The 13374-nt window shown below is 43.6% G+C and overlaps 1 protein-coding gene across 8 annotated transcripts in view; it reads left to right on the top strand.

Moving 5' to 3' along the window:
• The window catches only part of CCDC57 (coiled-coil domain containing 57), a 56217-nt gene that overhangs the window by 14845 nt on the left and 27998 nt on the right, over positions 1–13374 (top strand). For all 8 annotated transcript variants that reach the window (XR_014005315.1, XM_081184533.1, XM_081184538.1 and 5 more), the window contains 3 exons: positions 4812–4970; positions 7535–7697; positions 9196–9330. Coding sequence is in view for 7 of the 8 variants with exons in the window: in XM_081184533.1 (XP_081040659.1) it covers positions 4812–4970; positions 7535–7697; positions 9196–9330 (457 nt within the window). In the remaining variant the exon portion in view is untranslated. The remainder of the gene's footprint in view (positions 1–4811; positions 4971–7534; positions 7698–9195; positions 9331–13374) is intronic.

Below are 13374 nucleotides of genomic sequence, written 5' to 3' on the forward strand. Positions count from 1 at the left end.
CGGAGAGAGATTAACTGAAAATATTTACTTATTCATCGTTTAGTCAGTTGCAGTGCCTCTCTGGGACTCTTGGTTAATTTGTTCACATTTCAAGCCGCAGATTCTTTGGCTCAGAATACAATTTCTGAAAGTATTGTATATTTATTATCAGGTGAGCACTATAATTTTACCAAGCAACAAATTGCTTATATTTAGGATTGTAAGAACATGTAACATTGTAGCAATTCATTACTGAGTGATAAGGAATTGTGATATCTTCTCTCCAGAGAACAGCATTTCTCGTATGCTGTTGAAACAAAGGTCAAATGTAAAATTAGATGTATTAGTCAGTATATATTTTTGCCTTTTGCTGTGAATATGTGTTGGGGTTATACTAGGGTAGAAGACTTGGGGTACTGTCCATATCCCACTAATTATAACAGATTATACAGTTGTTCCTGTACGTACATCATTATATACTAGTTTGGTTGATGCTCCACCAGGTATGCAACACTGAGAAGTGCTGCTTGTCCTAAACACACTTGCCAAAGGGCCAAGTTCTGCATATACACTCAAGCATACAGGTGCACAGGAGACGCCTTTCATTTAAGGAGAGGTCAATCTGCAAGTGATAAAAGATTTGTATGCAGATCAGGTCCCTCCACTGAATAGAAAATCTGTTATGGATGGAGAAACTCTCTGTACACAGTGTAATTCTCTGTCTAGAACAGACTGCTAGATTAAAACAATTGTGTAATTGTATTAAATTTGTCTTAATTTGTGGCGAATTTGGTAAAATTCTGAAAATCAATAAAAATGATTTGGCAAAAAATAAAAACACTTGTGTTGCATTTCAGATCCACCAAATGTGGTAACTGAAAATTTTAAAAATCAAAATCAACCAAACGTATCAGAAGATAGCAAAGATATTATACACGTCACAGATTTCTTTTAAAATGGAAAAAGTTCCAGAAAGAAACTACAGCTTAAGAGCAGGCATGGCCAAACTTGGCCCGCCAGCTGTTTTGGGACTACAACTCCCAACATCCCTAGCTAACAGGACCAGTGGTCAGGGATGATGGGAATTGTAGTCCCAAAACAGCTTGATGGCCCAGTTTAGCCATGCCTAGCTTAAAGGGTAGCAAATCTAATTAGGGGAGGGTGGTCCAAAGTGCTACACTTGAATATTTTCTCATTCTTAGGAGAAGTTTCAGCTGCCATCTTACTTATTAATTACATTTTCTATCTCACCTTTCATTGATTTCGTGGTGTCAGATCAGGTAATAGCATAAAATTATTATAAAACAGTGGCCAGTAAAATCAACTCAAGCAATTAAAACTTATCAAGTACAAGACAATGAAACCTTCTAGCAGGAACCCACCATTTGCTCCCCTAGAAAAGCCTGTTTGAAGGCCAAGGTTTCCTCTGGAGTGTCACCCCATGAGGTTCTCAGCTCTAGTGCTGGGTATAAATACATATCAACCCCTCTCCGATGCATACACAAAAGTGCCTTGCTCTCATGCACAGGAGAAACTGGAGCCTGCTTTTAGTACTTGGCACTGAAAAGCTGCGAGCTTTACACAGGCTCCTTAAATCCCATTGAAGGAAAGAGAATTTAACAGTCTAATTGTGTCCAGGAGAGCTGCCAAAAGATACAGTGAAGAGTTGGTAACAAATGAATAATATTTATATAGCATCTAAATACAGTGGGTAGGTACTTAAAAGTGAAGAATGTGTATGCAAGCAAACTTGTGTGGTAGGAAAAGCTTGGTATCGTGTTTTCCCCCTTTTAAAAAATGAAAACTACATTTAACCAATACTCTTGAATTATTTAAGGATATTACCCGGTATATGGAACCATGAGAGAAGCACTATAATCTTTTTCCCCCTTCTTTTTTTTTGCTCTGTTGTAACTCTGCATTAGCTGGGAGGTGTTTAGGGAATGTCAAGTCATTGTGGGTTTTTCACTGAGACATTAGCTTTATGTGTGCAACTGTGATAAAAATGCTAAACAGAAAGCTCAGAACTAATAGGAAAATAGAAATATTATGAACTCTTGCAATAGTGTTAGATAAATTAAATGTGTGTGCATTTACTATATATATATATATTAGCACTGTCAAAATCTGGCATACATCTATTTAAAAAGCAGTACAGAACTAGAAAAAGTACAGAGGAGGCAAGGCATATAAAAAGGACTAGGAATGCACAGTGGCTTTCAAATGAGGGGACACTTGGACAAAATGAGGTTAAAATGATATTAAAAGACAATATAACTGGTGCAATTAAAGATAACTAGTGCAATTGGTTAAGAAGTCTTTCCTTGAAGTGTGAGCCAGTCATTTTATGAAATAATGATTGCACAATTGTATTTCCCCCCTCATTAAATTAAGTGTTTTAGGATGCTGTGTAATCTGAAAGCATAAGAACTTTTTTTTTAAAAAAAAGTAGTATATAGAAGATTGATCCATCAATGGCTAATTGAAGCAACTTTGTGGTGCAGACCCACACAAGCTATTATTTCAAGCAATTTTTTCACTGTAAATGAGGATGAGTAGCCTATTTCCTAGGATAAGCACAATACAGAATGCAAACCTCTGCAAATTAAAAATGGTATATAAATACTAAATAAAATAGTCGTTGCTGGCCTTTAATTATTCATTTCATGCTCCATCTGAAACTACTGGTATTGGTCTCTGTTGGAGACATAATTCACTTATGCCTGAGAGATGACTTCAGTTGGGGAACAGGAGATCAGGTGTTCTGGACTGTATGTTCTAACAAAGCTGGAGTGCATTCCTGTTTATGAATAGTATAGGGATTTAACTTGGATCACTCACTAAACTAGTAGCAGAACTAGGCCTCTTGTGTCTATTCTCTACATAGGCCAATACTTTTTGAAAGCACGGTGCCCTATGTGGTCGTGCTAATTATAGCTCTGAGAGAAACCAAATCCTGTTCCCTACAACAGAACATTCTGAATGTTCTGAAGAGGCAGCACTCACCAGTTAGATGGAAGGTATTAGCTGACTGGTAAGGAGAATATGTGGTTTGTATAAATGGTTACTTCAAAGCCTGTAAATCAACCTAACATTTGAAAATGCAATTCACTTATTACATTGTGTATGTGCAGAAGAGGTAGTGATACCTACTGTCTCTTACTATTAATCCGTGATGCAGTGGAATAAAGTAGCTTTTTAAATCAAACAGTTATGCATCTATCAATGCTATTGATAGATGTATAACTGTCTGATTTTTTAAAATAATAACCCAATGAACAGCGTGCATATTGAGACAGTGAATTCCATAGATTATCTTTTTATTATGTAAGGACACATTTTATTTTGTTCATCTTAAGCTCATTGTTTATTATTTTAATAGGATGAATAAAATATCTGTATTATGAGAATGAATGTTTGTATTTACTGTTTCAATAACACTTTTGATTTTTTTAAAAAACCTCTTTCACTTTTCTATTATCTAAACTTTTTATTAAGAACAACATAAGAACTTAAGAAGAGCCCTACTGGATCATTTTATAGGCCTGTCTTCTCCAGCATTCTTTTTCTGCACAGGCCAACCAAATGCCTATTGGGAACTCTACAGACTGGAAATGTGGGCAGCATTCCTCATAGTGCCTCTGAATCTGTAGTATATAGCCATCATGACAAGTAGCCAGTGATTACTTTACCCTCCATGAATTTGCCTGACTCTAGGCAACCTAGGGGATGCAGGTGGCACTGTGGGTTAAACCACAGAGCCTTGGACTTGCCAATCAGAAGGTCGGTGGTTCGAATCCCTGTGACGGGGTGAGCTCCCATTGCTCGGTCCCTGCTGCTGCCAACCTAGCAGTTCGAAAGCACATCAAAGTGCAAGTAAATAAATAGGTACCACTCCAGCGGGAAGGTAAATGGCGTTTCTGTGTGCTGCTCTGGTTCGCCAGAAGCGGCTTAGTCATGCTGGCCCCATAACCCGGAAGCTGTACGCCGGCTCCCTCGGCCAATAAAGCGAGATGAGCGCCGCAACCCTAGAGTCTGCCACAACTGGACCAGTCAGGGGACCCTTTACCTTTACCTTTAGGCAACCGAGTCCTAATATATTAAAGCTTTTGTTCTTAAAGAATATGAAAAAAAATCAGGATTGGAGTCTTACTTTGATTGGTTTGGATCTTTTGCCATTGGGAACCCATACACACAGGCTGCTTATTGTATCTCCTTGAATGAAACACATTATATTCTAAGAAGCAATACTTATCTGAATACATACTGAAGATTGTATGAGTAGAAGGAAGAACTGTGTTTTCCTACTGTCTCAGGGATTTGCTCTCTTCTTCCTTATCTAACGTGTCTGATGAAAAACAACTTAACATGATGAAACATCTGTAATTGCAGATTCATTTAAACCAGAAGAAATAAGGAACCAATTAGTTGGTTACATTTTGTGCGTGGGAACAAATTCCTGATTATAAAAGACACTAGTAGAACATATAACAGCCTTTGCCTGAAAAATACACTTGGACGGCAAGTGCTTCCTCCTCCTGTTTGCATATGTAATACACTGGAACCCATTACCTTGGTTATCTTAAATTTATATGTATCCATACCAATCCTGCATTATTTATCTTTTCCTATATTACTGTAAGGCTATATCAATTTCACTTTACTGAGACGTCTGTTATCCTTTGGTGTTTGGAATGTCCCTTAGGCTACTTGCATAAATGAGGCTGAACTATTGTTTGCCAGTCCCGTCCCCCCTTTTTGCTTGTTGTTTTGCTTAAAATGGAAAACCACATTAATGTAATCAAACTTGTGTTCTCTATATATTTTCACAGACTTCAACAAGAGCTGGGGGCACTGAAAACAAGCTGGGATTCTCAAGTCGCTCAGATATCCAGGGAGACAGTTTCAAAAGACCTTCAGATTCAAGCACTGCAACAAGAAGAGGTGAAGCTAAGAGCACAACTGTCTAGCATACTGCAAGATATTGAAAGGTGAGTGACTTTGTGAGCTGGTTAAACCAGTGTTTTCTCAGGATCTTTCTTCGTGATCGATCTTGGCCTACAACCAGCCACAATTTGGCCCGCAGGCCATTCCTGCTTTAGAGAATTTGATCCTTATGGAGAGTGCAACACTCTCCAGAACAGGCTGAACACCAGTCATTTGGACAGATCAACTGCCTACTAACAGTACCTCTCTTGCTGAGCTTCAGTTTGTTAACCCATGTCCAGTCCATTACGTCAACTAGTCACTGATCTAATGCATCCACAACCTCACCTGGTTTTGATGAAAAAGGATACAAGAGTTGCATGTCATCTGTATGTTGATTATAATACACTTGAAATCCCTGAATGACCTCATTTAGCCATTTCATGTAGATGTTAAACAGAATGAGGGGAAGCATGAGACTTTGTGGGATCCTGAAATGTGACTGCCACAGGGCCCAGCAGAACTCCCCCAGCAATGTTTTCTGGAAATGACCATCTAGGCAGGAACAGATGCAGTACTGCCCATGTCCAATACAGATGGAAGTTCCAGAATGATCATGGTTGAAGGTATTGATAACCCCTGAGAGCCCCTGTTAGATCCAGGTGAATTTACTGGGTAGTCATACTCCCCCATCTCTCTCCTGATAGAGGTCATTCCACAAGCAACCAAGGCAATGTCAGCACCAAAACCAGGCCTAAATCTCAGTTGAAATGGATCTAGAAAATCAGTATCAACCAAAGGCAACCACAACTCATTTGAGTACTTGGTCCAGGAAAAAGATGTTTACCACTCCCCTACAGTTGTTAATTCCTCCTAGGTCTGAGAAAGGTCTTGTCAGGAAGGGTTGCACTACCACTTGCTTTAAAGGGATACTGTTTATTTTGGAGCAAAACCTGCTTTTAACACTAGATGGTCCAGCCTCAACTGAGAGAGACCTTGTGGTCTGAAGACAGATAAAGGTCCTGGGGCAGGCATGTGCCAGTAGTGCTGTGGATGATTTGCACATCAATAAGATGGATGGTCTTGCTTCTGATTCTCTGCTGTCACTTTGCCATGGGAGGAGATCATATAGGTTCATCCTTGTATTTGCCCTTCACTCACAGAAGGAAAACCCAGGGCAAACTAAACTCCATATGAGGCTGTGCGAATGGTACTGACCGTCTATCTTAAGGTCTGCTGACCTTTCAAGGCAGAAGGGAAAAAGAGAGGCAGGTGCACTGTCTGACATAATATTGGTGACTTCTGGCTCTCTGCCCACAGACAACTCAGGGGAGAGGGGGTGGGGGCTGACTCATGGCATGTCTTGCAGTGCTTTTAGCTCCCTGACATTTTTCTGCCTTAGAGAGCCAGTCGGCTTTAAAACAGAAGAAAGCAAGAGCTGAGCATGCAGGTTGACATGAAGGCAAGCATGCTCACTGATGTGCTATGGCTGTGGGCAACCAGCAATTGGTCTGCTAACCACCCTGATATTAAAATGGGTGGTCACATGAGTATTAAGATCACCCAGTGATTAAGTTATCCAGAAAACCAGTGTGATATAGAGGTCAGGGTGTAAGTCTAGTACTGGGGGAAATTAGGTTCAAATTCATACTCAGCCATTTACTACTAGTAGTATTGGTACAGCGTTGGTATTAGTACAGTATTAGTATTATTTGTTCTTTTATTTATTAGATTTATTCATCGCTTTACACCACAGTTTCAAAGAGACTTAAACAGTTCAGTAACAGTGACCTGGTTTGCAAATCATGCTAAGCCAGCTATGACTTAGTGTAAACATGTAAGCATGTTTGGCTTAGCATGGTGTCTAAACCTGGGATCATGACTGAACTCTCTCCAGACCAGCCACATCCCCTCCAGGAGATCACATCTTCTCACTAAGCAACAATTTGGCTTAGGGTGCTATACATACCAGGCCAGTAGAATAAATATAAAAAATATAAAACATTAGATACTCAGCACAATAATCAAACCCACCACCCCCAACAAAGTACCGTATTTTTCGCTCTATAACACGCACCCGACCATAACACGCACGTAGTTTTTAGAAGAGGAAAATCCGTAGGCATGCCACCCGTAGGCATTCCCTCCATAACACGCATAGACATTTCCCCTTACTTTTTAGGAGGAAAAAAGTGAGTGTTATGGTGCAAAAAATACGGTAAGTGTAGTCACCAGTAAAAATTAATTAGCCCAAAAAATTCCATAACAGCAGAACTAGAAATGTTAACAACTAAAGACCTGAAAGAAAAATAAAGGTTTTTGGTGCCAAAAATATGTTTATGTATGGTAAATGCCAGGCAACCCTCTTTAGGGAGAGCATTCCATAGACAGTGGCACAGAAGGTTCTGTGGCTCATAGACACCCACTGAACTTCTGTCTAGTGGTGATCTCACACTTTGCTGTATCTGGCTGCTGATGGACTGGGGTTCTTGCCTTATATGCTGCACACCTCAGTTGTAAAGGGTTAAAATTGTTGAATATTTTGTGACATTAAAATATAAATGTTAAATTCATCCCCCCCATTATTATTATTTTTTTTTAAATTTCTCTTCATTTCTCCCTGTCTTAGGTATAAACAGCAGCTCTCATTAGCAGCTGAGAGAGAAGAGATTCTGGAAAGGGCTAAAGTGCAAATAGTCCTGGACTGGCAGCGGCGTTACGAGAATGCTGAAAGGAATCAATATCAGAAATCAGAGGCTCTAATACAGAGCCTGTCAACAGCTAGGGACCAGGTCAGAACTGCGTCACATTTGCTTAGCAGCTTAGCACAGAGCATTAGCAGAGGCATATTTCATGAGGGGGGATTTTATACCTTTGGACTTGTCATTCTTTTGTGCTTCTAGCAAATATTTGAGGGGTTCCACCATACCCAAGGAGTTGGCACTCTCTTCCTGTAACATATTCAGTCTGTGCTGACCCAGATAATGCACGAAAGTGGTTCAGTTTTTAAAACTTAGATAAATAGCACCAAGCTGATCTCAGTATAGTACTAGCTGGCTCTTTGCATGAGGATTATTTCTGCTTGCAGGTGAGAGTGGAGGTAGGTGAGGAGGAAAGAAGGAGCAACATAAGATACAACACAGGATGGAAAAACTAAGCTACAACTTTCTTGGATGCAGTTTGCAGGTGGCAAGGCAAACCTATGTGGGGCTGCCCTTGGGCCCAGTTCAGAGGCTCCAGCTGGTGCAAAGTGCTGGACTGTTGATGTGGACAGTCAGCTGCTAGCACATAACTCCAGTGCTCAAAAGCTTGCACTGGCTGCCCATACCTTGCTGGACCAGGTTCAGAGTTCTAACATTAATTTACAAGGCTCTTAACAACTTGGATCCTGGATAGCTGAAGGGCTGCCTGATTCGTTATATCCCTGCCTGATCACTAAGGCCCACACCTGACTGTTAGGATTCTTTTCCTGTGCTTGCAGTCATGGGATTGTTTTTATCACATGACTGTGTATGTTTTCATTCCACATAGTGGGAAGTGACGGAGACAGGATGTTTGTATTACTGTGTTCCATGATGTAGGACATTTGTTCCTTTGTTCTTTCTCTTTGCTGACTGATGCTGAAGAGAAAGAAGCTGAGTTGCAATGCTCCAAGTGTATATATGTAAATAAACGTAGTCTAGCCAAAATGCTGCGCTACTGAGTCTGTCACGCGAACTGCCAACACTGCTAGTCCTAAAGTGTGCTGGTGCCTCTTGGTATAAGTCTCTGTGATGTTCGGGCTAGAGAAAGCTTTTGAGTCTCCCAAACGACAGACCAGGAGGGAGAGAACATGCCAGCTGGGCATGTGACTCTGCCAGGTTCCTACTCACGTGTAGGACGCTCCTGACACTGACATCATATATGATTGGCAAGTGCTTGGAATGTGAATGTGGTTTGTGGGACAAATGGGGTGGGCCTAATTGGGCCTGTGGACCAGAGATTCCTCACTGCCTCTATAAGGAATACGTCTTGATGAATAGCCCATTGCCAAATTTTATCTTGGATAAATGGAAGTGAATTGTTTACTGATTTAACAAGGGCATGTTCTTTCATTTTTGGAAAGCTCTTCCACAATACTTTCCATTCACAATGTAGATGGTCACTCTGGATTGAGTTTAATTCAAAGGGTAAGGGAGATTAAACAGTATGTTGTCTGATGGCAATAAAATAATATTGAAGGTACTAGAAGCTAGGGGAGTGTTATTTTCTAAGAACGTCTTCTCAAGTTGCCATCATTTTGTTTTGCAGGTTACTGCTGAATTACAGGAGAAGGAACAGAAATTGCATGAAATGGAAAAGGTCCTTTCTGCTGTAACACTTGAGAGGGACCAAGCTGTTCAGGAACTTCGAAAGCATGGTCACACGCCAAAAGGAGTGAAACAGGTTAAAATTACTTAATTGCTGTTCCTTAAACTGAACTAATCCTAAAACAACTCACTTTATGGTCAGGGCTAGTTCTGTGAGAGAAGCCATTTTTTTATTTAGGCTTTTTATTTAGGTTTTATTTAGGTTTTGTGATCAAGGGCACACAGTTTTTTTCGGACCCTTTGGATATGAGAACAACCTCAACAGTGACAAAATACAGTGAAATCATTTCCACATGGGGTTGGCATGCAGCTTTCATGTCACACGCAGTGGTGGCTGGTGCCAGTTGGGACTCATAGAGCAGAAGGCAGGGAGAGCAGCAATAGCCAGTGACAGGAGGAGCCAGCGATTTCTAGTTTTCTCTTCATCCTCCTCGCTGCTGAGTTCTACAAGGGCAAAACTTGGATTAAGGAGGAAGAAGCTAAGAGACAGTGCTACCCCCTGGACAGTTGTAAGTAGGAAATCAAGCAGGTAGGGGCTGGTGGATAGCGGATATATTGGTGGGTCAGTGCTTAATTTGTCCTAACGGAGCACTGGCCATATGTTATATATCCACATATTTGCATTTCACTGCATCTGCAGACATTGGAAAGTCATGACGAGACATGGCTTTCCAATGTACATGCACTATGTGTACATGCAATAAAGCACACACTCTCCACAGCTGCTAACTTAAAAGAATGATTGTGCACTGTTTCCTGTGCAGGAGTATTTCCAATGTGGGAATTGTGCAGCATTGGATGCAGCCTTGAGAGAATTTTTATAAGACAATGCAAATTGGACAGGAAGTCCTGGTGGCCTTACGGTCCAAGCAAAGCATGAAAAGGGGGAGGTTTTGTAGCCTCTTGTTCTGAATAAGGATGAATTCAAGATGGATTTTTTCCTAGTAGATTTATTGTTTTGCATGGTTAGAGAAGCAATTGCAGCTTAAAGTTAATTTAAGCAATTGTTCAGCAATTTCTGAAAATGTGATTGCAGAGCTAGATTATTGCTAATTTTTGGCTTTTAATCTTGCATGTATTTGGTGTTGTGGTTGCTTCTGAAAGGCTTTGCATTTCCTGACATAAGCTGAAGGAGAGTAGCTTTTTTATTATTTGCAGAGTCATTCTTGCTACCCTCTGCCCTTGAAGATTGTAGTGTGTGAGTAACTGGCTCTAGTGCCGTTTATGTACAACCAAAATAGAAAGTGGCCTGAAATCTCTCTGCAGAGCTTCCTCCTTAAATAATGTAGTGGATAGTGCTACAGTCAGTTATCAGGGGATGCTTTCTATTTTGGAGTGGTATGTAGGAAACATGTTGAGGAGTCTATGCCAGCAGATCCAAAAGATTATGAACTTTCTTTTTCTTTTTCTTTTCTTTTTTATATTTATTAAGTTTCCATTTTATCACATTTAAACAAATCCTTATTATACTCATTACATATTTGCTCAATTGAGCTTTGACTTCCCTCCCTTCCGTCTCATGGTTTCCATAATTCATTATTACTTCATAGCATTTATACATTTTCCCATTTACGTTTCACTCCTTCTGTTAATCACAATTTTTAAAATAAATATAAAAAGGTACAAATCCTTAACCTTGCAAGTTTTCTTACAACAAGCCTGCTACTGTTGTTAATTGTTTACAATTGTCCTTCAGATATTGTACAAATTTACTCCAGTCTTTTTGGAAAGCTTCATCTCGCTGGTTTCGGATTTTCTTGGTTAGCCTTGCCAATTCTGCATATGCATCATCTTCATCTGCCAGTCTTCTAGCAATAGAATTTCCTGTTGCTTCCATTTTGGGGCTAAAAGAGATCTTGCTGCTGTTGTCGCATACATAAACAGTTTTATATCTCCTTTGGGATCTCATTCCCTACTATACAGAAATGCCTTTGGTTTTTCACAAATGGACTTTTAAACATTTTTAACTCATTATATATACCGTATTTTTCGCACTATAGGACGCACTTTTCCCCCTCCAAAAATGAAGGGGAAATGTGTGTGCGTCCTATGGTGCGAATGCAGGCTTTTGCTGAAGCCTGGAGAGCGAGAGGGGTCCGTGCGCACCGACCCCTCTCGCTCTCCAGGCTTCAGGAAGCTATCCCAAGTCTTGCAAGCCCGGCGGGATGTCCCGCGGGCTTGCAAGGCTTGCGGGCAGCAGCCTGCACCCAAAAGCTGGGGACAGCGGGGAGGCGCAGAGCCGCCACCCCGCTATTCCCCGACCTGAACTGGAGGCTGGCGGGGGGAGAAGCAAGCCTGCTTCTCCCCCCCCCCCCCAGCCCCACAAGCTCGGGAGATAGGGGGATGGCGAAGCGCCGCCATCCTGCTATTCCCCGACCTGATCTGGAGGCTGGGGGTGGGAGAAGCAAGCCTGCTTCTCCCCCCCACCATCCCCACAACCTCCAGATCAGGTCGGGGAATAGCGGGATGGCAGCGCTCCGCCATCCCGCTATTCCCCGACCTGATCTGGAGGCTGGGGGTGGGAGAAGCAAGCCTGCATCTCCCCCCCCCACCAGCCCTACAACCTCCAGATCAGGTGGGGAAATAGCGGGATGGCAGCGCTCCGCCACCCCGCTATTCCCCGACCTGAACTGGAGGCTGGCGGGGGGAGAAGCAAGCCTGCTTCTCCCCCCCCCCAGCCCCACAAGCTCGGGGGATAGGGGGATGGCGAAGCGCCGCCATCCTGCTATTCCCCGACCTGATCTGGAGGCTGGGGGTGGGAGAAGCAAGCCTGCTTCTCCCCCCCACCAGCCCTACAACCTCCAGATCAGGTGGGGAAATAGCGGGATGGCAGCGCTCCGCCATCCCGCTATTCCCCGACCTGATCTGGAGGCTGGGGGTGGGAGAAGCAAGCCTGCATCTCCCCCCCCCACCAGCCCCACAACCTCCAGATCAGGTCGGGGAATAGTGGGATGGCGGCGCTCCGCTATCACGCTATTCCCCGATCTGATCTGGAGGCTGGGGGTGGGAGAAGCAAGCCTGCTTCTCCCCCCCACCAGCCCTACAACCTCCAGATCAGGTGGGGAAATAGCGGGATGGCAGCGCTCCGCCATCCCGCTATTCCCCGACCTGATCTGGAGGCTGGGGGTGGGAGAAGCAAGCCTGCTTCTCCCCCCCACCAGCCCCACAACCTCCAGATCAGGTCGGGGAATAGCGGGATGGCAGCGCTCCGCCATCCCGCTATTCCCCGACCTGATCTGGAGGCTGGGGGTGGGAGAAGCAAGCCTGCTTCTCCCCCCCACCAGCCCCACAACCTCCAGATCAGGTCGGGGAATAGCGGGATGGCAGCGCTCCGCCATCCCGCTATTCCCCGACCTGATCTGGAGGCTGGGGGTGGGAGAAGCAAGCCTGCTTCTCCCCCCCACCAGCCCCACAACCTCCAGGCTTCAGGAGAGCCCCACCGCCAGCCCCACAAGCTCGGGGGACAGCGGGAGAGGTGCAGCGCGCCTTTGCCGCTGTCCCCCGACTTGTCTAGAAGGCTGGCGGGGGGAGAAGCCTGCTCCTCCCCGTCGCCAGCCCCGCAAACTCGGGAGACAGCGGCAGGGGCGCAGCGCGCCCTTCCCGCTGTCCCCCGACTTGGTTAGAAGGCTGGCCCAGCCCCGCAAACTCGGGGGACAGCGGGAGAGGCACAGCGCGCCATCCCGCTGTCTCCTGACATGGTTTGGAGGCTGGCGGAAGGCTTCCTCCTCCCCCAGCCCCGCAAGCTCCCAGAGCGATGCCAAAGCTGCGCGCAGCTTCGGCATGGCTCTGGGTCCCGTTCTGGGGGAGGGGGAAGCTCCGGCTTCCCCAGCCCCGCGCCTGGCGGGGGGGGGGATAAATTTTTTTTGCCTTTATTTCCCCCCCCCCCCAAAATCTAGGTGCGTCCTATGGACCGGTGCGTCCAATAGTCCGAAAAATACGGTAATTTCCCAGGAAGCTTTTTACCGTACTACAAGTCCACCACATGTGATAAAAATCCCCCTCCTTTTCATTTCCAACATTCCTTATTTTTCAATCAAGTTTTATTGAAAGTTTTCAACATAAAATACAATAAAAGCCAAACTAATCTATAGAAAACAGATAAAAAAGAGTAAAGAGAGAG

This window comes from Podarcis bocagei (assembly GCF_964188305.1).
Source record: "Podarcis bocagei genome assembly, chromosome: 2".
NCBI classification, from domain to species: domain Eukaryota; kingdom Metazoa; phylum Chordata; class Lepidosauria; order Squamata; family Lacertidae; genus Podarcis; species Podarcis bocagei.